General features: G+C 54.0%; 1 protein-coding gene across 1 annotated transcript in view; it reads right to left on the bottom strand.

Moving 5' to 3' along the window:
* KANSL1 (KAT8 regulatory NSL complex subunit 1) overlaps positions 1-21,365 on the bottom strand; it is a 21,986-nt gene extending 621 nt beyond the window's left edge. The window contains exons 1-13 of the mRNA XM_031557029.1: positions 21,318-21,365; positions 18,351-18,638; positions 15,493-15,597; positions 10,750-10,865; positions 9,507-9,702; positions 7,788-7,953; positions 4,920-5,105; positions 4,460-4,621; positions 4,002-4,153; positions 1,917-2,035; positions 1,533-1,590; positions 1,270-1,382; positions 5-40 (exon numbers count right to left, since the gene is read on the bottom strand). Of these exons, the coding sequence (XP_031412889.1) occupies positions 5-40; positions 1,270-1,382; positions 1,533-1,590; positions 1,917-2,035; positions 4,002-4,153; positions 4,460-4,621; positions 4,920-5,105; positions 7,788-7,953; positions 9,507-9,702; positions 10,750-10,865; positions 15,493-15,597; positions 18,351-18,638; positions 21,318-21,365 (1,745 nt within the window). The remainder of the gene's footprint in view (positions 1-4; positions 41-1,269; positions 1,383-1,532; positions 1,591-1,916; positions 2,036-4,001; positions 4,154-4,459; positions 4,622-4,919; positions 5,106-7,787; positions 7,954-9,506; positions 9,703-10,749; positions 10,866-15,492; positions 15,598-18,350; positions 18,639-21,317) is intronic.
* Between the last annotated feature and the right edge of the window lie 2,054 nt (positions 21,366-23,419).

The following is a 23,419-nucleotide window of genomic DNA, read 5'->3' as shown; positions in this document are numbered from 1 at the left end:
CAGCTGAGGGGTTGTCCGTCCGTCCGTCGATCTGTAGGACCTGGGGGGGAAACGGGTGCAAGGTTTGGCTCAGCTCCACTACCCAGATCGCTCTGTGTCCCCCCCATCGCCCCCATCACCCAGGTGTGCCTGCAGGGCTGGCACAGAGCGGGGGTTGGAGCACAGCTCACACCGAGCCCCCCCCGAGCCTGCAGGCATCCTGCAGCTCCCCAGAGGAAACACGTCCCATGCATCCACACCATCAGTGTGACATCACAGCCCCTCCGTGCGACACTGAGCGCCAACGGTGGGAATCGGTGACACAGAAGCACCAGCAGCCGTGGGGGGAGGAGCGCTGCAAAGCACCAGGCTTCAGATGCGAGCCATGAAGAAGCGCTGAAGTCACACCCATGCCTGCATGCATCTTTTCAAGGCGAATTCCAGCTGCAAAGCAGCAATCCAGGACTGCTAAGGATTGTATTCCAAAATCTACCTGGGCTAAAATGTTCATTGGAACACAGGATCTGGGCTGAGCCGTGCTAAGCAAAGAGCTGCAGTGCTGCGGGCGACGTGGAAGCAGTGCCAAGGTGCAGTTAGAAGCTGCTACAGGGATAAAACAAATCTGTCTGGTCCGTAGGGCAAAAGACCACGAGATGCTCAGATCTGCTACAGCACCGCAGAGCAGAACTAAGGAAGCTGAGCTCAGCAGCACTGCTCAGCCCAGGCAGGGCTGAGAAGCAGCAGCAACAGCTCCACCCCTGCTGGGGACCCAGACTGGGAACGTGCTGGTGGCCCAGGAGGGGTCACTGGGAGCTACTGGGATGGATGGGGGAAGCAGGAGGAGCTCCTTCTGCCTGAGCTGAAGGTGGGACCACACTGCTGCGTGGAAAGGAGACGGCAGGGCCTCTTCCCAGGGCTCTGCACAGCCACCACAGGGCAGGGAGCCTCCAGCCCTGGAAGCACTCACAGCCAGAGCCAACGCGAACTTCAGCCCTGCTTGCACTGCAGCACGACCACACAGAGCCACGGCTGCAGTGAGGAGATCGCTGCGGGGCTGCACGCAGCTGCGATCCTTCAGCAAGAGCACAGCAGATCAAACCAAAGCATCAGAAACCAAACAGAAAAGAGTGAATCTCATCACACAGCTCTGTCAGATGAGGACGGCTGAAACGCACGCTGCTTTAGACACCCACTCGTGAGAAGACACCGCAGCGGAACGAAGTGCTGAGTGATGGCAGGAAAGGAAGGACACGTGTGTAAGGGATGAGAAGCAGAGCTGTGCTGCTGTACCTGCTGCCCCGCCGCTGGGGGGGCACACTCGTGCTCCAAAGCCACCGGGCTCGCTCCATCTCTTCACACTTGCTGTGCCGAGCAGCAAAGGCTGAATCAGACAAGTCCTCGATCTGTGGGAGGAACGGCACAGGGCTCAGGCAGGGGCTTTTCATGTCGAATGCACACCTGCGTGCAGTTTTTCCAGTAAAGTAAATTGGTGATGTCCAGAGGGTGCCTCCCCCACTGCCACCAAACCCAGTGGGAAATGGGGCAGCTCTCACCTCCTCGTTGTCTTCATCAGGGCTGGCTTTCAGGGCGCCGATGTCCACCTCACGCCAGCTGCAAACACAACATCAGAGTGCAGTCAGTCACGGCGCAGCCCCACCGCTGGAGGAAATCACACCAAGCAACACACACGCAGGCTGGGCGTTAAGCCACACAGCCACATCTGTCCCCCAAACCCCCACGCTGCCATCAGAGCACCGTTTCTCACCCCCCTGGCAGCCAGCCCCACGTGGAGCAGCTGCTTTCAGGCACCAAGACAACACGTTCCCTAAGTCAGCTTCAGTGTGAGGGTCGGGAGGCTCCCAAAGCCCCATTCCTCCCCAGCAGCTGCAGCCCCTGGAGCAGAGCCCTGAGCCAAAGCTGAGCTCGTGGGCACAGACCTGGGCGTCAGGATCTCCTTGTACTGCAGCTTTTCCACGCGAGTTGTGGCGGCGACAGACATCGGGATGACAATGTTGTTAATATCAAATGAACTTTCCCCTCTCCTCCTCCTCGGCTGCTGCAACGGGAAGACAAGAACAACATGAGAAAGGGCCGGAGGCTTTGCTATGGCGAGCCACTGACAAAGGAACAACAGAGATCTGGGCTGGAAATGAGTTCACTACTGCCTGCTGGAAGGCCTCCCCCATGGAAACAGCTCTGAAAGGGGAGAGAAGAGCCCCACAGAGCTCAGTTCCCCAATGTGAAGTGGGAGTGGGACCCTCAGCACAGCTCTGATTGGGTCAGCACAGGGCTGGGACCAGCAGCTCATCCTGGCTTGTGACAGCTGCTCTAGAACAGCTTCCATCTGCAGCCTGCTTTTAACCAGGACAGGTTTTCCAAGCCAGAAATAAGCTGCACACTTAGCTTATCCAGCTGGGTTGAACGCTGGGTGCTCTCCTGCCTGTCTGTCCCCAAACCTCCACTGAGCCACGAGAGCAGCACTGGGGCACAGACATGGGATGCTCCAGGCTCTGAGCCCAGCACTGCTGTCCCCACGGGTGAAGCTGAGAGCGGGAAGCTCCTGCAGAGCCTCTCCCCTTCTGAAACCTTAACTGATGCTTTTACGTCCCAGAGCAGCCGTGTTCCTGCATTAAACCCTGAGCTCAACCTGCACTAAGTGCTGGTATTGGCTTTGGTAGGACTGGCAGCACGCAATGGGGACCATCGTTTCTGAAGCAAAACCTGCTGGGCAGCCACAGGCAAAACTGCAAAAGCACAGCGAGTCACAGTGCAGGAAGCTGCAGCTCCTGTCATGCACGCACCTCTCAGCTCAAAGCAGCTCCCTCCACCTCCCCAAAGGAATCCCAAAAGTTGCAGCAAAGCTGTGCACGTTGGGAGGTACAGCAAAACCACCAAAGCCAGACCCAAACCTCGCCCTGCCTTACAGCAGCCTATGCAGAACGCCCACACCTCAGGGCTGCTGGGGCAGCACAGCTGGCTTCTGGGGCTGGAAGAAGCCAGGTGCTAAAGATCAGCATCCAGGAAGGAGCTGCCAGCATCGCTGCCCAGCACCATGCTGTAACCCTGCTATTCTGAATGGGCTCAGGGAAGAGTGGCAAAAGGAGCAGAAAGGAAGATCAAGTGCAGGAAGCACGAACAGATTTCATCTTGACATGCTATGGCTGCTGAGGAGGAGCGTCCTTGTCTCCAGAACACCTGGCTCATTCCAGGGATGCTGCTGCTGCTGGTTGGAGTCTCAGCCCCCCTGAGCATTACAACCCACCTCACTGACAACACAGCTGATGATGCAACAGCAAACTGTTCTGGGAAAGAACCCAGCTGGAGGTGGCAGCCCCAGAGCTCAGAGCAAGGACCGAGGCACACGCTGGGCTCTGAGCCCCCAGACCCTGTATTCCCAGCACAGGCTGTGCCACACAGAGGCCAGGAACTTTCCTGGGGCACACACTTCAGAGCTGAACAGAGCAGGAGGGAGCTGGGTCCTGCTTGCTGATGGCTTCCAGACACAGCTCCACAAAGGTTCCAAATGCTGTCATCCTTTCTGGGAGGCTGAGGCTGTCTCAGCACACAGTATGAGCCCAGCAACGGCTGAACTCCAGGTATAATGGCAGCTGAGTCCCATCCCCAGCCCAATTTACAGCCCAGCACATGGAGAAAAGGCCAGGAAGGGGAAGAGTCCCAGTGCAGGAGCTGTTGTTGTGTCAGCAGCTCTACGTTGCTGGTGCTCAGCTCTTCTTCTCTGTTTCCTGGCATCCCCTGACAACTTCAGTAACCAAAATCCGGACGTGGAGCAAAGCCAGCGGACTACTGGGAACAGGAACATTTACCAGCACTTACTGAACTGACAGTGAACCTGTCGCTGCAGCTGGCTCTGTGCACAGCCAGGAGCACAGCAGACCCAAAGCCAGAGCAGGAGGAGAGCCAACAATTCCACTACCAGCAAGGCAACACCGAGCCCTGAGCTCCAGATGCTGGGGAGCACAGAGCCAAGCTCAGCAGCTCTCCAGACAGACCCCAATACTTACAGCCGTGCCGGAGGTGCCCTGGGAGCTCGTGCTGGTGGGAGCAGAGCCCTCCGAGGAGGCGGACAGCTGCCGTGCTATGGGGCTGTGAGGTGCATGGGTCGCAGCTGCTGCCAGGTAACTCGGGCCACCGACGTCTGCATGATGCTTCAGCACTGTGTGGGAAGGGAGAAAAAAAACAAAGAGCCGCGTTAGCACGAAAAAAAAAGGTGGGGGGCAGGAAGGAGGGGAGAAAAGGACCGTCTCTGCCAGAAATGGCCAATGCTGGGGTGCACCCTGCAGGAAAGAGAAGCGTTTTCTGACTGCAGACAGCTGGTCAGGGCCCGCAGGGAGCAGCAGCCGGAGCACAAGGGCGGTGAGGAGGCCCAGAAGCAGTGCGTTCCCTCTCCTCCGAGGGGGAGAGAGGCTGATGAGCAGCAAAGCCCAAGCTCCCCCCGAGAGCCCTGGCCGTGGGAGCCTACCTTCACTCCTCTCAGATGAGCAGTCGCGCAATCGCTTTTTGTCATGGGCGGGAGGCTGGACAAGCGAGCGCTCAGGCGCTCTCTCGGCCTTGGGCACGGCCATAAAATCGTCTAAAGGCAGCCTGTGTGCCTTGTCTGCCTGGGTTTTGTGCTGTGAGCGCTCTGAGGAGGGGAACAGAGAAAGAGCCATGAAACGCCTGTTTTCACCTCTCTTTCTGCGGGCACGGAACGCAGCGGCGCAGCGATGCTGCGGCACCGACGGGCAGAGCTCTGCATGGGCACGGCTGGCACTGGGCAAGGAGGGATCCTACAGCCGGGACCAGCTGCACACAAACCCCTTCGGCCCCAAAGGCTCCACTTGAAGGCTATCCATCCTCCTCTCTCCTCCCGGATCGCACTGCTTTGGGGTTACCGACAGCAGGGGAGCAATTCTGCACACAGCAGGGCTGGGGGAACTTACTGGCTGCGGTGAAGAAGGAGTTCACCAGCTTGTGGCGGTCCTTGCGAGCTGGGTCAGTCAGGCTGCTGGTGGGCATGGGGGCTCTGTGCTTCAGCGAGAGCTTTTTGGGAGCTTTCATCTTCTCGTAGGGTTTGTTCTGCCACTGGGATTTCAACATGCTCTGGAAGTGCAGGCTGGTCGGCACGTCTGCGGAGGGAAAGCAAATGCAGTTCACAGTAATCGTGCACCAGGAAGCTGCGGTTCCATCATCACCTCCCAACCCCCAGCAACAACTGCCCCAATAAACAGAGGGCTGTCGTTGTGCAGCCAGGTTTGCCTATGTGTTCAGGATGGGAGCCTACAAACAGGAGGGGAGTCAACTCTATGAAAGGGGAGATAACTGCAGGACAAGGGGAAATGGTCTGAAGTTGAGGGAGGGGAGATTGAGGTTGGATGTCAGGGGGAAGCTGTTTGCTCTGAGAGTGGTGAGGTGCTGGAACAGCTGCCCAGAGAGGCTGTGGATGCCCCGTCCATCCCTGGAGGTGTTCAAGGCCAGGCTGGATGGGGCCCTGGGCAGCCTGGGCTGCTATGAAATGTGGAGGTTGGTGGCCCTGCGTGTGGCAGAGAGGTTGGAGCTTCGTGACCCTTGAGCTCCCTTCCAACCCTGGCCATTCTGTGATGCTGTGAAGGAGCTGCTGTGTGAGGATCCAGCATTTCCAACCTGAAGCTCTTTGAGAGAAGCACAGTAACACACAGTTCACACCCAGGAATATCCTGGCAGGAGAATAAAAAGCACGTGACTCCATTCTGCTATCTGTGACCTGACTTCCAAGGCTCTGGGATATCTCAGCTCATCACAGCGACAGGAGTACAGAGCCATTCAGCTTAACAGAGACATTCAGCTTAACTCCTCCATTTTGGGTCAGGCCAGAAGCCAGGTAGGTACGGTGTGAAGCTCATCTGCCTGGCAGGGCATCTGCCATGGAACCAAGGCTGCTCCAAACAAGCACACTTCAGGGCCCATGGAAGCACTGTGCTCCCAGCTGCACCCAGAGCACTCAGCCCAGCCCATGCTGCCTTTTCAGACCACGCTGCACACTGCAGAGGGGCACACACTCCTTTGGCCCACATTCCTGAAGCTTCCTTCCACCCCAATCCCACCCAAATGTGCTCTCCTGACCTCAGCTGAAGGGTGGAACACTAATGGGGTTATTTGATGCTTTTCTTGTCAGCTCTGAAAACCATCAGCTGGACCAGCAAACTCCCCCAGCAGCACTGTCCCTCCCCCAGATCTCACACAATGTTTTTGCAGGGACTCTGAAGCGACCCTGAGCAGAGAGGAACCTTCCCAGAGCCCACACAAGGAGCTGAGCTGCCTGCCAGCCCTGCAGAGGGGCCAGCACCGCAATTCGGAGCTGCTGTGGCATTTGGGAACTGCAGACTTGTCTGAGGACTTGTCTGACCTCAGAGGGCAGCATGAAGGGATGGGAGCCCTGCTGGCAGTCTCAGCAGCTGAGATGGGAATCCTTTCCCACCCATTCCAGAGGCTGGAAAGCCCCAGGACAGGCAAACAGGGCTGCAGTCGCTGACAGGGGAACCTGGTGCTCAGCAAAAAGCCAGGGCAGCAGTGTTTAGAAGACTCTGGTGTTAAAGCTCTCACTGAGCCCCAACCATTTGGGCAGCAAAGCGTGAGAGCAGTTCTTCAACCACTGATAGTCTGCAGAGACAGATCCCAGTGGGGAGGGAGGGCTCAGAGCAGTCCCTGAGGATGCCACCAAGGACAACACAGCCTCTTTGCTCATCTCCTGCCTTTTCCTGGAAATTCATTCCACCCCCAGCACCTGACACATCTTTGGAAGGATGGGTCAGGCTGAAAGGAGCTGAAAACACGAAGACAAAAGGCAAACAAACTGTGTTGCCCTTGCCATGGTCACAGCCACGGTGCAGAGCTTCCAAGGGCCGGCAGATGGCAACAGCACCGAGCCCAGCACAGCTCACATCCTTCCACCAAGGTTATTACATCATCCCCAAACTCCCAGCTAGAGATCACACCAAGCAGAAAAAGGAGAAGAGAGAGGGGACAGAGAGCTTTGGAAGAGGGTGAAAGCCTGCTCCCAGCCACGCCGTGCGCTCCACGCTGCTGCACAAAGTCTGCGCAGAGCTGGATTTCTCCATCTGTGCACATGAGCCCAAGGCTTTAACCCAACCCAAGCACAAACAGCAGAACTCCACCCCTCCCGGCAGCCATCCCCTTCCCCAGGGAGACCTCTGCCCTGGCCTACTGACATCCCAGCTCTCCTGCAAGAGTGCCCACTCCTATCATCTGCACTCCTGCTTGCTGTGGTCGGAGGAAAACGATGACGGGTGGACAGCAGATGATGCAGCCAATAGGTTTCGGTCAGAGCAGCGGCAGCTTAATGGGAACATCCCTTCCTCCTGTACCCTCTGACCCACCCAAGATCATGGACAACTCCATACAAGGTCAAAGAAACGTCCTGCAGCTTCCACCAACCCACAAGTGGTTTTACACAGATAAAAAAGCTCTGCTGAGGTCTGTGACCACCAATCACCACGGTCTGATGTTTGGATGGTGATGGAGTTGGACGCAAGGATCCTTACGGCCCCATCCAGCTCAGGTTATTCTGTGGTTCTACGACACTGACACGGACTCTCAGGCCCCACCAATGCTCTGCCTTCTGCTGCAGTAAATGCTCTGCTCCTAAAACCAGGTGCAGACGAAGAGCTTGGTCTCAATCGCATCCAGCACACCCTCACCTCCTCGGGATGAAGGCTGCACAGCTCCTCGAGCCCCGCACACCCCTGGTGTCCCACGTCAGCACCCAGCGTGACCCCCCATCCCTCCCCACAGCCCTGCTTCGCTGCGCTCACCATCAGGGAAGGACAGAACGGGGTGGATGCAGGAGTCCAGCTGGGACAGGCGCTCCAGCAGCGGCGCGTCGTACTGCATGTCCAGCGGCGCGGAGCTGCGGGCACCACACAGAGCACACGAGGGGCTCACGTCACAGCTGCACCGAGCCAGGCTGTTCCGATGGACCTGGGCAAGGGGACACACAGCTTCAGCATCTCACGGGGCTCTCTTTGCGTGCTGCCCCATCAAATAAGTCCCGATTCTTTGCAACACCTTGCAGCAAACCTGTTGATTCAGTCTGGAGCTCGCATACACACAGCTGAGAACGACTTGCCCGCACACAACATCTCCGAAATTTGATTAAAAGTGTTTATCTAGGCTGAAAACCTCATTTATAAAACCATGAGACGGCACAATTCTGTTGTCAGAGAGGAAAAACACCCTCTTCTAGTTCAGACAAGCCAGGGAACCAGCACTGTGCCAAGAGCTGACTCCTACAGGGATGTCTTCATGGAGCGAGGAGGAGAGGTTTTCAGTCTTGGCCCCTAAACCAGGAGGGACCTTCAGTTCACAGAGCTGCAGACTTTATATAAACCTCCTCTATATGAAGCCACGGTGGTGCAGATGCACAACTGGATGTGAAACAGAGTCAGTAACCAACGAACCCCCACTGAAATGAAAGGATCAGTCAAATCAGATCCTGTGAAGTCTGTTGAGTCTGGTATTATTCAGATAATTTCCACTAATGACTTGAATGATGGAAGAGATAATATCCAAAAGCCTTAGCAAATAACAGTACAACTGGGAAGGGCTGCAAGCAGCTTGGAGGAGGGAGCTGGAATGAGAGAAGTGATGGAAAATGAACCAAACCCTCCTCAATGAGGGTAAAAGCACAGAAATACCCCCAGTGAACTGATTATTCCTACTTTTAAGCCAACTCAGCTGGCCAAGAATCTGTTTTGCTCAGCAGAATGCTTCCTTCTGAGCTTCTTTAAACCCTATCCCCCACAGAGCGAGAAACCCTGAAACTTCGTGGTAATTAAGTTTGACTTGAAACACTTCTGACTCAAATACAAGTAAGTGGATTTGTGCCATCCTTAGTTCTGCAATCCTAAGAGCTGCACGCACAAAAAAAACCGTCCTTATTCCCTCAATTTCGAAGCATCTATTCTCCAACTGACAGCTTATGGCACTCCTAAAGGAAGTTAAGAAGGATGAAGCATGGTTTGTCCTCACACAGGATGCTCAGAGAATAAACTCTGTTTCTGCTGAACTGAATTCTGCATGTGGGCAAGGGAAGACGGGGAGGAGCACAAAATAACACGTTAATAATGGGCCTGTGTGAATTCCTGTTCTCAGTGTTTCCTATACCTGATTTTTCACTGCTTCATTCAGCTGCTCCCATTTTACCAGGCTGAACCACCTGGCCTGGGGCTTACCTTAGGACAGGTGGATTCTGAAAAGAAAACCCTGTGTCAGAATCCAGCACTGACGACAGCTAACAGAAACCTTCAGCAAATTAAGAGCTTCTTTGTTTCCCCTCTGCTTCTCCCACAGCCCCTCAAGCGTCACTGGGCTGCTCTCCCTCCCCTCTTTGTAACCACAAACACTCCCAAAGAACAGAGATCACTTCGTGCAAAGCAGAGCGGATCAACTACCGGGTGTGGAGCTCCTTTGGTGCAGAGCTGGTGCTACACAGAGGAGCAGAGGAGAGAGAAGCAGACGGGAGCAGCACTCACCTTTTTGGACAGGGGCATAATGCTGCTGGGTCGGACCAGCCGTCGCTTCTTGCAGCTGAGCACCGGGCGCGTGCGGGCGGCCACACACGTCCCATCTGAAGCTGAAGAGACCACATTCATTCTCTGCTTTTTATGCAAGAGCTCCTCAGCTTCCTGGCCATCTCCCTGAGCGTGTTCTGCCAGGCCAGGCTGAAGACTGAAGAGAAGAAGGAGGAGAACGTTATTGCCCAGTGCTACCAGACAGGGTCAAACCTTAAGCTGAGACGTAAGCTTCTGATCAACGCTTGGGAACCAGCCCTCCAACAGCCCTCAGCAGTGACACCAAGAAGTGCAATGCCAACCTCCACCTTTCTGTTTCACACGCCAAGGAGGTTCCTGCCCACATGCGCATCCCTGCCCTGCTGTGGCACCGATGCACGATGCCACCTTCTAAATACCAGCACAACTCCACATCCACAGAGCCTTTCCACCTCTATTTTACAACTGTTTCACATCTAAAAATGCAAAACATTCAAAGCCCCGTGGCCTGATGCCCTGAAGTTGAAAGGCTACAGGCACACAGAGGGCTGTGCCACGGCCTGCAGTGCTCCAGCTGTAGGCACGAGCAAGTCCATGGGTATTTCTGTATGTGCCCACACTGCAGCATCCTGCCCAAGGTGCACTGCACGTGTTTCTGCAGCCACTGCCAGAACCTCCAAGCACCACACGGTTCAACCCTGACATCATCCCCCAGCACAGGAGAATTGCCTTTGCTTGTTTGTATTCCTGCCCTTTGAGACTTTCTTAGCAAAAGCAACCTGGAGAAACGACGCAGAGAACCTCATTCCCGATGGAATCGATGGGATTTGGGGTCCTCTGTACCTCCACAAAAGCAGGCCAATGGTTTGCAGATCTTTCTGCAGAATAACTGCAAGCAGGCCTCTAATCTCTGGATCACACCATTTGCAAATGTATTAAAAATACTCATAAAGAAACAGTTTTGAACATGCTCACTGCCTGCAGGGCCTGTCCATGTAAACACAGCTCTGTTTAATTCCATTTTCAGGAAAACAATGCTGCATAAAACCTCAAGCAAGAGATCTCCTCCAACACTGCTTCCAAGCACGATTCACTACTGAATTATTATTTTATTTCCAAAAAAGAAACCATTCATACCATCACCCACCCAGTTACTAACAGCACATTACAGGCTGGGTTGCAATCCTAAAAATGGAGCTCTATCTGCACTGGGGAAGCAGCTTACGTGTTGATAACTCCATTGACAGGTCTTGGTGCTCCACAGGGCTTGGTGGGATGGGACTCAGGAGTACTTGCAGCAGAAAGACCCGAGCTGTCCAAGGGCTGGGATCCAGAAACACTCTAGGGAAGGAGGAGAGAGATGATACATTCATTTGTGGAAATCCGTAACAGCCACAGTTTTCTTATTCCAGTTTCCAGCTGCGGATTCTGCACTGTAGCTCAGGCTTCCTTGCAGAACTCTGAGACAAGGCTCCAGAAGACGGTGTGCAACAAGAGACACAGAGGTAAGGACTTGGGAGGGAGCAGCTCCAGCAGGAGGATGGGTGCATGACAGCACTCCCAACGTGAGAAACAACTCCCCTTGGGCAACCAGTGCAGAGCAGGAAGGCTCACTGGAGGACTCCAAGGAGATTTCAGCATTTTGTCTCAACAGTGCAAAAAGAAAAGCTCCTCACCACCTGCACAGCTCATGGGCTGCTTCCCAGGGCTGGAACTGTGCTGCAACCCCAGGCTGCAAGCTCTGCCTCAGTCGGTGCTGCAGGAAAGGTGGGGGGCGAGGGAACAGCCTGCAGAACTGAGTCTGTGCTTTAACCGAATACCTGTGCCAACACAGTCCGAGCAGCACTTCTCAAGACCTTCCCAATTAGAATGCACACAAGGCTGTGGTTTTAGGGCCTGAAGAGGCCAACTCCATAAAACCAGAACTGTCAGATGCACACAGTGCTGGAAACACCTTTTTGTCTGAAGAAAGCAAGTAGGAACAAAGTGCAAGACACGCACCTCTCCTTCTGCCTGGGGTGTGAAAAGCAGACAAACCCTCCTCACCTCAGTGAGCAGCAGCTCCTGCACGACTGCAGCATGGAAATACTGAGCAAGGCAGAAGCCCCACTCGCTGGCAAACAGCAGCAGGGGAAGCAGAGGACTGCCACACTGCTTGCCAGCAGATGCTGGCTTTGCAGCCCTGCCTGTAGCATCGCTGCTCTCCATGGAGCTGGTGCCAGCACAGTGCAGCAAGCTGCTGCCCCAGGCACCTCCGTGCAGCTCCCTTTGCTCTCAGACTCTCCTCCCCTCCCCTCCCCCAGGGTTAAACGTCATTTCTTCTTGCAGCACTTCCTGCACTCTCTGCCAGTGTCTCTCTAGCTGGGTTTCCCCCTTTGCGCAGGCAAAGGGCGGTGGTGCATTTCAAGTGCTAATAAAAACAAGACGAAAGAAAAGGACTGACTTATCAATCCCCACGTCTGGTCAGCCCCCTGCTCACCCTGTGCTCCTTCCCAGCAGCGTCAGCCTCGCTTCTATTAACACGTCCCCTGCAATTGCTCTTCAGCTCAACGAAGGACCGGCACCGAGCTACGGCAGCACAGGGCTGCGGCCAGCATAGCAGGGACCTGACTCAGCCAGAGAAGAGCACAAAGCAGGGAACTTCTGCCCGCTGCCTGTTTGATGAACTTTGCAGGCCTTCCTATGCTTCTAGTAATAAGAGGTTTCACCTGTCTGGATGCAAGGCTGTTGGGCTGCCCCAGGCACAACTGGGAGCCCCGTGCCTGCAGCTGCAGGCTGAGCTGTGCCCTCTGGCTGAGGGCTGCTGAGCCCCAGGCAGCACCCACAGCCTCTGCTGGAGGCACGGGGTGGGAGGGCACTGCGTGACTCATCGGCTCTTTGGAAACGTGGTATTTATTCTCTCCTCCAGGAAAGGTCTTAAAGGAGGAACTTCTCATCCAGAGCGATCTCTGGGTTGGTTTGTTTTTTTTCTTTTTTTTTTTGAGATAGGAACACGCAGCAGAGGAGCTGGAAAGCATCGATCCGTTTATCAGCACCATCCCAGGCTGCTCCTATCGCAGCACGTCGGGGTGTACCTGAATGGGGGGCTCCCATGGAGCAGGGTGACTCCGAGAGCTGAGCTCTGCAGCTCACAGGGGCAGAGCTCCAACCACCGCGGTGCTCCAGTCTGAGCTCCTCTGCTTCCGAGCCTGGAGGCCACCAAAGCCTTCAGGACACCTGGGGCTCGTGGGAGAGTCATGGGCTCAGCTTTACGTGCTTCTGGTTGCATTGGAGCCCAGGAGCACAGAGCACCCCTCAGCAGTACTCCTCCAGGTGGGCTGTTGCGACTCCATCCCAGCAACGTCCCCCATGTGCCCAAAAAAACCCAGGTTCAGATCTTCACCTATTGCAGATACAAACCCTTGGAGCATGGCAACATCCTACCAAGACACTCCATCAACATCTCTTACCTGTCACTAAAAATTTCTGGTGCTTTTCCCCACTAGCAAGAGCAGCAATGAACAGATAATAAGAACTGCTTCATGTCGTTTCCATCTTCAGGCAAAAATATTATTCACCTCCCAAATCTCCCGAAGCAGAGAGCAGACATCTCCTGACACGCTCTGCAAAGCCTTGCCCCTCACTGCCAGCAGCATTAATTCCTCCCAGGACCCTCAGCCACATCCCACACACCAACCAGAGCCCCAGCACACACAGCCCAGGTTCCCATTGGCCAAAGGAGCTTTTCAGGAGAGGATGAGACCCAAAAGTGAAGGGCTGGGATCGGGACAGGAGGCACTGCCTCCCCTTATTCTGCACTGCAGACCTCTCCCACCTTAAAAACAACAGAAGAATCTAATTCTAAGCAGCGGGAAGAGTTCCAAAATGATAAGCAGCTTTCCAGCCTAAGAGATAGCCTAATGCAACAGGAATGGTCTCTGGGCTGTGAGCAGATCGAGGCTGTGACTCAACACTCCACCCCTATGAGCAAGACTGACCAGGCACAGCCCCCCAGGGATGGGTGCCGCAGGGCAGCTGTTCTGCTCACACCTCCAGCCTCCATGCAGAGCAGGCAGCCACGTGCACAGCAAGGAGAAGTGGAGATTTGCTTCAGGAGGAGACGTACAGCAAGGCAGAAGCAGCTCAAAGAAGGTGCCAAGCACCAGCTACTTCTACCTACTTGACAGTAACTATGCTGGCTCTGCACACATGTTGCTCCTTACTGCTCAGTAGCTATTTATTAAGAGTTGGACTCCGTGATCCTTATGGGTCCCTTCCAATGTGGGGTGTTCTGTGATTTCCTACTTGGCAGGGCTTGGAACCACACCATCTTTAAGGTCCCTTCCAACCCAGCCATTCTAAGACTCTATTTTGTGCTGCTGTTACCCCCAAGACCTGCAAGAGATGGGATCTGTGCAGCACTAGGGCTGTAGTAATAAAAATCTGTCTGAAGAGCTTCTGTCCCAGTGAAAGGGATGAGAAAAAGGAGCGAGCAGGAAATGAGTAACAGCAGCGAGATGGCTGTGAGCAGCAAAACCAGACAGCAGTGGCCAAGCAAGCCTGTTCTTTCCTATGCACCAAATCCGTAGACATTTTCTGTCCTATACATACAGAGATGATGCCCGAGTGTATGGCAAGTGTCCAGAATGTGTAGGGACAAAGCCAGAAGGGACACAGCTCTTCCATCTGCACATTTCCAGGTTGAAAACAGACCAGTACCATCAGATAAACATCCTGAGTTAGATAGGAACGGAAATTTTCGTCCTAACCCTGCAATTTGATTATTCATCTCCGTTATCAGCCTATTTACAGGTCAGCTCCCAGCGGCAGCCAACTCCCTGGTGCAAGCTATTCCTGCAGAGGATCGGAGCACGCTGTCCCAGCACTTGTTTATTATTCACTGAGAGCTTTTTGGGTTAAAGCACGGATGGGGGGGGGTGGGGGGTGACAGACGGACATCTCAGCTCAAAGGCAGATGCTGCGTAATGCTGTGCCAGCCCCGTGGCTCTGCTCTGATCCCAGTCCTGCATGAAACCCTCCTGCTCTGCACCACGCCGAGAGGTTTGGGCTGAGCTAATCTGCTAATTAAAGACCTCGGCTCCAAACACGCATCTCAGAGCCACGTCAAGCGAGGAGATGTTTTATTACACCCACTTGGAATAACCCCTTGTGGTCCACTGCGAATCACAGAGCTCACAGTGTTTCTATTGTCGCTCCTGACAGGCTTCTTAGGGAGAGGAGAAAACACTCCAAGTTCGATATTACGGATGTTTTCAGTTAAGCTTTTTTCTCTCTATCATCTGCACTGAATTCTGGGCACAGAATCACGGAACGATTGGGTTGGAAGGGACCTCCAAGCCCATCCAGGGCTGCAGGTTTGGGGCAGAGCGACTGGAAAGCTGCACGGAGAAAAAGGAGCTGGGGGTGTTGGCTGCACGTGAGCCAGCAGCGTGCCCAGGTGGCCCAGAAGGGCCGGCAGCATCCCGGTTTGTGCCCCCCATCCCACACCACGGCTTCAGAACCCTCTGCTATAATACGTCCGTGTGTCCCTCAGGATCAAAAGTAATCACAGCCATCCCGAACCGCCTCTGCTCCGTGCCCTACATTTCTGCATTAAATAATAAATACCTGGCGCTCAGCATCGCTTCCAGAGCATCTCACTGAAATCATTAGTTCCCTTTCTAAGGGGGAAAGCTCAGGCAGATATTAATAGTCACATCTTCAGAAGCACTTGCTAATTGTGCTGCTCTCAGTTTGAGGTGCTTTTGCTGGAGGGGAAGGATTAGTTAGGATTTTTAAGCTTCGTAAAATGCTAATGCATATTACAAAGGTACCCCAAGGAACTCTGTGCTAAAAGGTGTTTAAATCGTATCATTTATTAACCCCAAAGTAAACCGGGAGGGGAGAGCAGTGGGTTGGCATTCCCAAAGGACAAATCCCATTGGGTTGGGGGATAGGAGGGCTGTGCTCCATGCACTGCTGCACTCACCAGCCGTTCTGCGCCGGGCTCCAGCTTCACATCAGCACTAATGGGACGGGACGCATCATCCGCTGCGGGGTCAGGGGGTGATGCTTCACCGAGGACTATCAGCCCCTGAAAGAGATGGAACAGAGCGTGGATGAAACGCGGCTCCTTCGGACCCAGCAGGGCAACGGCGCATCCATCGTCCTTGGGATGAAAACAAACATGAAAACCACAGTGCAGAGAGGCTTGCATTCCCACAGCATTCTTCAGACGTGATGCCAAACCGAATCCCTGGCTGCCCGGAGTTCCCTGACACCGAAGCTGAACTCGGAGGCAGCTGAAGCCAGCTCACACATTGCAGCCCATGAGCACCCACTGCTGCCCCGGGCAGAAGGGCCAACCTGGGCAGCCACAGCATCCCACCCTTCCCTGCTCTGCGTGCTCTGCACTTGGAGCCCCAGCACGCTGCAGCCAGCAGAGCAGAAGGAATGCTTTGCTGGAGCAAAGAGAGGGAAGAGGCTGCTGGAACAGCACACGGTGCAACCTGCTGCAGCTCTGAGCAAAGGTTGAGCAGGTGCCAAAAATCACCCGGTCAGAATCGTCACTCAGGGCAGATTTTTCAAAGTCATACACACCAAATTCAGTAAGAAAGAAAATAAGTGCTGATAAACAAAGCTGTAAAGCTGGCGGGGCAAAGCCCGGTGGCAGAGCACTGATTTGTCTGGGTTGACACAGTCTGTCCTGTCTGTGCTTCACTCCAAGTGAAGCTTGGACTATTTCCTCGCTCAGCAACACAAAGAATAACAAAACCATGATAATTACTCCTCGTCTGAGCTGCACCGTAACAAGGCAGCATGCAATGTGCAGCTGGGAGAACCTGAAGGCCACAAAACCAAAGTCCTGCACGCAATGGTGTCAATGACCAAAACCATGGATGGGACCAATCCCACCTCCCTCAGGGTTCATCTTATGCCTTCACACCTTCTTCTGTACAAGAGATCTGTGGCTTTCCAGTAAAATGCTGGTAGCTCATCCTCCAGAGATTACTGCTTTAAAAACAGATCATTCATTAACTGAATACAACCGTACGTGGCCAGCAATTAGCAAGCAGCCAGCTTCTGGATAAACAGAATGACTGTTTCCTGTAGTTTTCCGAGATCTACGAAGGATGTTCAGGAGATGAGGGAGGCTGGAAGCCTAAAATCAATTAAACACCTGAAAAGTCCCCCTAGGAAAGCAAGCCATTGCATCCTCTATGCTGCTCCCAGAGCCATCCCCAGTGAGCTGCAGCACAGCTCAGCCACCCCTGCATGGATAGTGAGGAACTGGGTCTGAACTCAGAACAGAAAGCAAGGAAGCTGCAGCACATCCCTCTGCTATCAGTGCTCCTGTGACTCTGAACACCTCCAGAGGCTTTATTTTAACCTCCTTATATACTTGGCCAAAGAAGCCAAAGCTGAGTTCTGTTGATGAAGAAACCAACCTGTCTCCTAAGTCTTCAACGACTGTCCTCATACAGCTGGAATTGAAGCCCATTCCAAAAGATCCTTTGCACTGCTGAAGTGTGTACTCATTCTCTCACCTCCTCTACTTGCTGCATGTCTTACCCCACTGACAAAACCAGAGCACACCTTCCAAGCACCCTTGAGCTCAATGCCAGCAGCACGATGAAGAGGTGATCTGCAGCCCTGCCAGGATGGTGGCTGCTTGCTGCTGTTTGCTTTGCAGGCAGGACAGCCACTGCCAGATCCCGAGCATCTGAAATCAGATGTACCTTTTAACTTTGACACAGCACTGTCATGTTCTTCTCCCTTCAGACCTGGAGACTGCAACCTTAGATGAAACACGCAAGACGTGCTGAAAGCACTGCATCTCCTCCTTCATCAGCTGAGTTTGCTCCTTTCTGCCTCTCCTTAACTTTTAGCAAATAAATTTTGAGCCCTTTGGGGTTTTACACTTCCCAACCACCCTGCAGGATCTGCAAGGCGGAAGATCCTTCTGATGCTGGTTCATTCATGGATGTAACAACTGCTTCCCACAAGCTGCCTTCTCTCCTCCTGATGCTGTATTCCACCCAGACAGCCATGCTCTCCCCTCTGCCCTTTACAGTCCTCACTCACCATTTAACCTGTTCTTCTACATAGCTGCATAAAGACCCACAGCCTTCCTTCCCTGCCTGTGCCTTTCTTCCCATTGCAGCCACTACCAGAACACCATAAATCTCAGGAAGAGAGCCTGCTGGACTGAATTCCTGAGGATCTGTAAATGGATGCAGCACCAGGATCCTGCCTGCCACAAAGTCAGCATTCCTCCCTCCAAGGGCTGACATTCAGACATGCACGCCTGAACAAGTCCTGATAACCATTCCTGCCTCATCCCTTCTCTGCTCTCCCCCACTTTCCTGCCGTCTGAGAGCAAGTTTGAAAACAAAATTCCTGCCATAAAGGTCAGCACTTAGAGTCCTTTTTTTTTTTTTTACTGTTTCAGCTTCAAGCCTGTGCCATCAGAGAGCATCTGAAGCATCTTCCTCCACAGCCCCATTCTCTCCCCAGGAGATCTCTCATTGAGCCCCATCTTCAGATATTCCCAAAGAGAAAGAAAGAGTGGAGTGATGGAGGAGTGCAGCACACATGCAAAAGCAATTGCTGTTCAGCACCCAAAGAGTGGCTTTTAATTGAGGTGCTGCTCTTCATGTCACCGTGGAAGAGGACTGCACCCAGCCCATGCCCAACAGCATCCCATTAGTCACAGCTGTGCAATACACTTCCAGAGCTGCAGGCAGGGCACAAAACGACGGTGCTTTGCACACACATTCCCCACTGCATCAAAAGAGAACCATCAGGAGGCAGAAAGGGAACCCCCTGGATCCCAGCAGTGCTCACCTTATTGGCTCTGATCTGCTTGTAAATATCCGTTTGCTGCCGGATTCGGTATTCCAGGTCTGAGACGTGGGCTTGGAGCCAATTCCAGCGACTGACGATGGCTGCACGGTCTGCTGCCCATCTCCACTCTGCCCTTCGTCTCCTGGAAAAACAGACAGGGGAAGGAGGGGGGGGGGGGATGATTTTGAGTGTGACTTTAATTATACAGCCCACAGAAAACCGAGCAGAACTGACAGGCAGATCAAAAGCGACACGCCGAATGGCACGACTGATACCATCTAGCCACTGCTAATGACTACCAGCCCGGCCACAGACGTGCTGTAAAAGCCATGCCTCTGCAGAGCAACACGAAAACAACTTTGGGTACCCAGCGATTGAAGTTCTGCCTGCAAGCGGTAAGGTTTTACTCCACGCTCAGCTGAACCAGCAGCTCCAGTCCCACCTGGCTGCAGCCAGACCCACTTCTGCAGGTTCTGGAGGGAACAAAACCCCTCTGCCCTCTTTCCTAAACTGCACCCTCTTTGCAAGGAGCCATTGGGCATGAAATACGCCCCGACACCAGCACAGAGCACGTGGGGGCACTGGGGCAAGCTTCACAATGCACCCGTGTTTGGAGAGCTCACGGTGCCTTGCAAAAGCTGTTGCCCTGCAAGGAGGTGTTGCAAAGGAAAGCAAGCAGCGGCAAATCATTTCTGCATCAGGTGGCTTGACCCAGCAAACAAAGAAGCTGGGAAAAACCATCAGATATTACTGAGTGAGCTGCACCTCTCTGCGTGGCTGAGAAGTGAAGGTGAGAGCACACAAACACGTGGGTGCACGGGGAGCCCACACACTCTGCAGCCCTCAGCTGACTTCCTACCTGCTTGCTCTCTGCTGCAAGCACCAAACGCGGCCCAGCAGGCACAGAAATGTGCTTTAGCTGTTGTGTGGATCACACCATTGCATTTTACGGTCAGCTGTTACAACACCACCTCACCAAACTGCCACCAAACTGCAGGGCAGATGGGAACACAAAGAGTAATGTATGTGTAAATGCACAGCTCTGCTCTCCTGCATTAGAAACCCTCGTATTACAGAAACACAACCTGAGCATCCGATTTGTTGGATAAGTGCTCAGACTACCCAGGAAGCACAAACCACAACACAGGCAGCAGCAGAGAGCGCACGTGCAAATGCAGCACTGCACAGCACTCAAGAACTCAGGAACAAAACAATTCCCTTCCCTCCTCATCTCATCCCCCTGCAGTGCTTCTGATGCAGAGCACAGTGCCTGCATGGTGCAAGCAGAACCCCCTGACTGCCCTGCACAGCACCTCCAGTTTGGTGCCAGCAGATGAAGGCACATTTCCACCACCATAAGCAATCGCTGCAGCAGCCTGCAGGCTTCCCCAGCCTCACTATGACCTCCACCAGCCTGAGCTCTCCTCTCTGGCATATTTCACCATATAAAGAGCCCCCTGCTGTGCTTGGCTCAGCACAAGCCTTTCCAGAGCACATTATTTCTCCAGGAATTGACTTCTTCCATACTCTCGTTGCACAAGCTGAAGGCAATTCGACTCCAGCAGCCGCAGGTCAAACCCAACGTCAGACCTCCCCAAGCTTTGGACTCCACACCAGGGCTCTGCAGCCTTACCACTGCTCTCTGGGGACCAAGAACAGTGCAGGAGGAAGGCAGAAAGCTGCTGAGAGCTCCCAAACCTCTGCCTTCCCTTTGCTTCCCTCCGCCAGCTTACAGAGCACCTGAGTGCGTTGAACAGCACTGGCCCACTCTGTTAAACAGCAGCATACAAATAAAAGTGTAAAACCTTGAATTTGAATCTCTTTCCAAACACTTTGCAAAGCAGAACTGCAGCCCCACACCTGCTGCCAGGGCAGGGGAAGCTGATCCCTTCTTTCTAAGCATTGCAGACTTCCAGATGATGCTGATGGAAGGGTTGATCCCACCTGCTGAGTGGCAGCACCCGCCTGCTAGGGGACACAGCACGTGCCCGGATGGTGCATGCAGCACAGGAGGAAGAGCAGCAGTTAAATACGATTGGAGAAAGGCAGTGGGGAAAAAAAAATTCCCACGTGACATCAGTGCACGTCCTTGGGATGGGTCTGGGTCCTTCCCAATGCACAAAGCATGCACCTGTGGGCTGCGTTCTGCCTTCTGAGCACAGCCACCCGCTGCAGCATGGGGAAGGGATTGAACCCCAGGTGGGTTCTGGCTGCTTCAGGAAGGGGTGTGTGCTCTGATGGAGTTATCCTTTGAACAGGTAATGTACACAGAGCCCTGCTGTGAGCACAGCAGCACCTCAGTCCGTGCATTCCAGCAGTATGAGCTGTGCTGGGTCCTGCATGCTCAGCAGCCGGGTGCTGCAGGGCTGTGCAAACTGTGCAGATAAGCAATCCGGAACACGGCTGCCACCTGTACGAGCTTAAACCAAGGTGATGCACTCAAACCAGGCTGCAGGGTGAAGATCAGCAGAGATCATCCCAACACAAGTGTAGGAACCCACAGTCCAAGCCCAAACCTCGCTGCACCAGCAGCAAGCAAATGGGGCACGGCAGGACCGGGCTCCCATGGCCACCTGAGATCCCAGCGAGGACACAACCTGCCAACAGACCACAAAAGCAATTTCAAATATGACACTCAGCTCTATTAAAGGGCCAATTATCCATATTAATTCTGCACGTGTGTTACCTACCACCGGGCAGCAGCCCCGGGGCAAAGGTTGGCAGCATGAACACAACGCAATGCTTCGTGTCCATACAGGCACAGTGACTACTCTCAAACAACAGCAAGATGCCAACAGGAATCTCACAGTTACACCAACTCTTATTTGAAGCAGTGGTTTCCCATCCTCTTTCTCTCCTTGTTTTTTGAGATGCTCCAATGCCAGTCCTGACAGCAAGGTGAAACACTGCCAATATCTCCAAAGCTCACTGGGAGAAGGTGGGTAAAAAGCCATGCACGCTGCTCACATGCAATTTAGATGACACAAATCCAACTTTTTCAATTGCTCTCCCCATCTTCAGCTGCTGAAGGAAACACACCCAGCTCAGCTGCTGTTTGCAACCCCCTGTTCTGCAGGACCGCTGCTCTGCCCCAACGCTTTGCTGCACACCGTGAGCTCTGTGGGCAGACAGAGTTAAACTGCCCAATGCTCTCACAGCATCACAGAACGGCCAGGGTTGGAAGGGAGCTCAAGGATCACAAAGCTCCAACCCCCTGCCACACGCAGGGCCACCAACCTCCACATTTCATAGCAGCCCAGGCTGCCCAGGGCCCCATCCAACCCGGCCTTGAACACCTCCAGGGATGGACGGGGATCCACAGCCTCTCTGGGCAGCTGTTCCAGCACCTCACCACTCTCACAGCAAACAACTTCCCCCTGACATCCAACCTGAATCTCCCCTCCCTCAACTTCAAACCATTTCCCCTTGTCCTGCTGTTATCTTTCCAAGAGTTGATTCCTCTCCTGTCTGTAGGCTCCCTTTAGGTCCTGAAGGCTGCAGGTAATGTACACAGAGCCCTGCTGTGAGCACAGCAGCACCTCAGTCCGTGCATTCCAGCAGTATGAGCTGTGCTGGGTCCTGCATGCTCAGCAGCCGGGTGCTGCAGGGCTGTGCAAACTGTGCAGATAAGCAATCCGGAACACGGCTGCCACCTGTACGAGCTTAAACCAAGGTGATGCACTCAAACCAGGCTGCAGGGTGAAGATCAGCAGGGATCATCCCAACACAAGTGTGGGAACCCACAGTCCAAGCCCACAGCCTTCTTTTTCTCTCATATGACAGCTCCAAGAGAGGAAGAGAAAACCCCACGAGCTCTGGAGAACAATCTCATTAGCTGACGACAACTCTTCTACCTGCCAAGGAGCCAACACGAACAGTTTGTTCGGCTGAGCTGCCCCCACCCGCGGATGGAACCCACAGATGCTGATGGGCTCCTGTGTGCACAGCGCTGCTCAGTTCCATCCACCCCATCCTGCATTCAGCAAAGCCCCAAACTGCTCAGGGCCACGGGTGGTTTGCATTGCTCCAAGCACAGCTCAGTGCCCTCCCTGTGAGCAGCAGCCGTGCAAAGCCTGCACAGCAGCCATCGGTCAGGATATCAAAGGTTTGTTTTGGCATCACTGTTCATTAAAAAAGGAAAAAAAAAAAAAAAAGAGAGGAAAAAAGAGGCCAAGTGGCTCAGGCAAGTCATTACATGATGCCTGAACTCCTGCACAGGGATGATGCTGGGACAGGGCTGCACAGCCTGTGGTTATGACAGCAGAACCCAGAGTTCCTGTGCTGCAGCCAGTCCCAGCAGCACCGCCACTGCAGCTCGTGCTCCAGAGTGGGGCTCCAAGCCAAACCTCTGCCCCGTTCCACTCTCCTGTGGCACTTTTTCTCCCTAAATCCCTTCCTAGCAGAAAAAGTGCTTCTTGGAAAATTAAGCAACGAAGCACCATGCGCCAAATCATCCTTCCTCCCTTGAAGTCATCCATTAAAATGGAATGCCCCGTGCAAGCATGCAGGAACACGCCAGCAAGTTCTATGGATGTCCACACCAATGGGACAAACACTGCGCTCAGCTCCTCTGCAGGAAACTGAAAATCATCACTGCTTTGTTCAGCTGGGACTCGGAGGAACCCCACGCACATCACCCATGGGTGCTTCTCATTTTGGTTCTGAGCCACAGAGAACGCCGTCAGCACCTGAAAGCAGAGCATCCCCAGCACGCTGTCACTCTGGGTGGCACATGGCACACACCAGCTGTGTGCTGAAGATGAGATGTTCTGGTCCCATCTCAGAGCTCAGCACCTCCCAGAGCCAGCAGTGGTGTGCGGTGACTCAGCACAGTGCTGGTGGTGCTGAGTCACTGCTGGCTGCTCCCAGCCCTCCCAATGGAAGTGTGGGCCCTGAGGGGAAGATGTGGCACTGCTCAGCCAGTGCCTGGGGACGGCAGTGCAGAGCCCTGCTGGGGCCTGGGGTCAGAGCTGGGTGCAGCCCCTGAGATACTCACAGAATCACAGAATGGCCTGGGTTGAAAAGGACCACAATGCTCATCTGGTTCCAACCCCCTGCTGTGTGCAGGA

The sequence above is a fragment of the Meleagris gallopavo genome, chromosome 29 (assembly GCF_000146605.3).
Source record: "Meleagris gallopavo isolate NT-WF06-2002-E0010 breed Aviagen turkey brand Nicholas breeding stock chromosome 29, Turkey_5.1, whole genome shotgun sequence".
Lineage (NCBI taxonomy): Eukaryota > Metazoa > Chordata > Aves > Galliformes > Phasianidae > Meleagris > Meleagris gallopavo.
The sequence above is the reverse complement of the archived record's forward strand: the minus strand, read 5'-3'. Positions and strand labels throughout refer to the sequence as shown.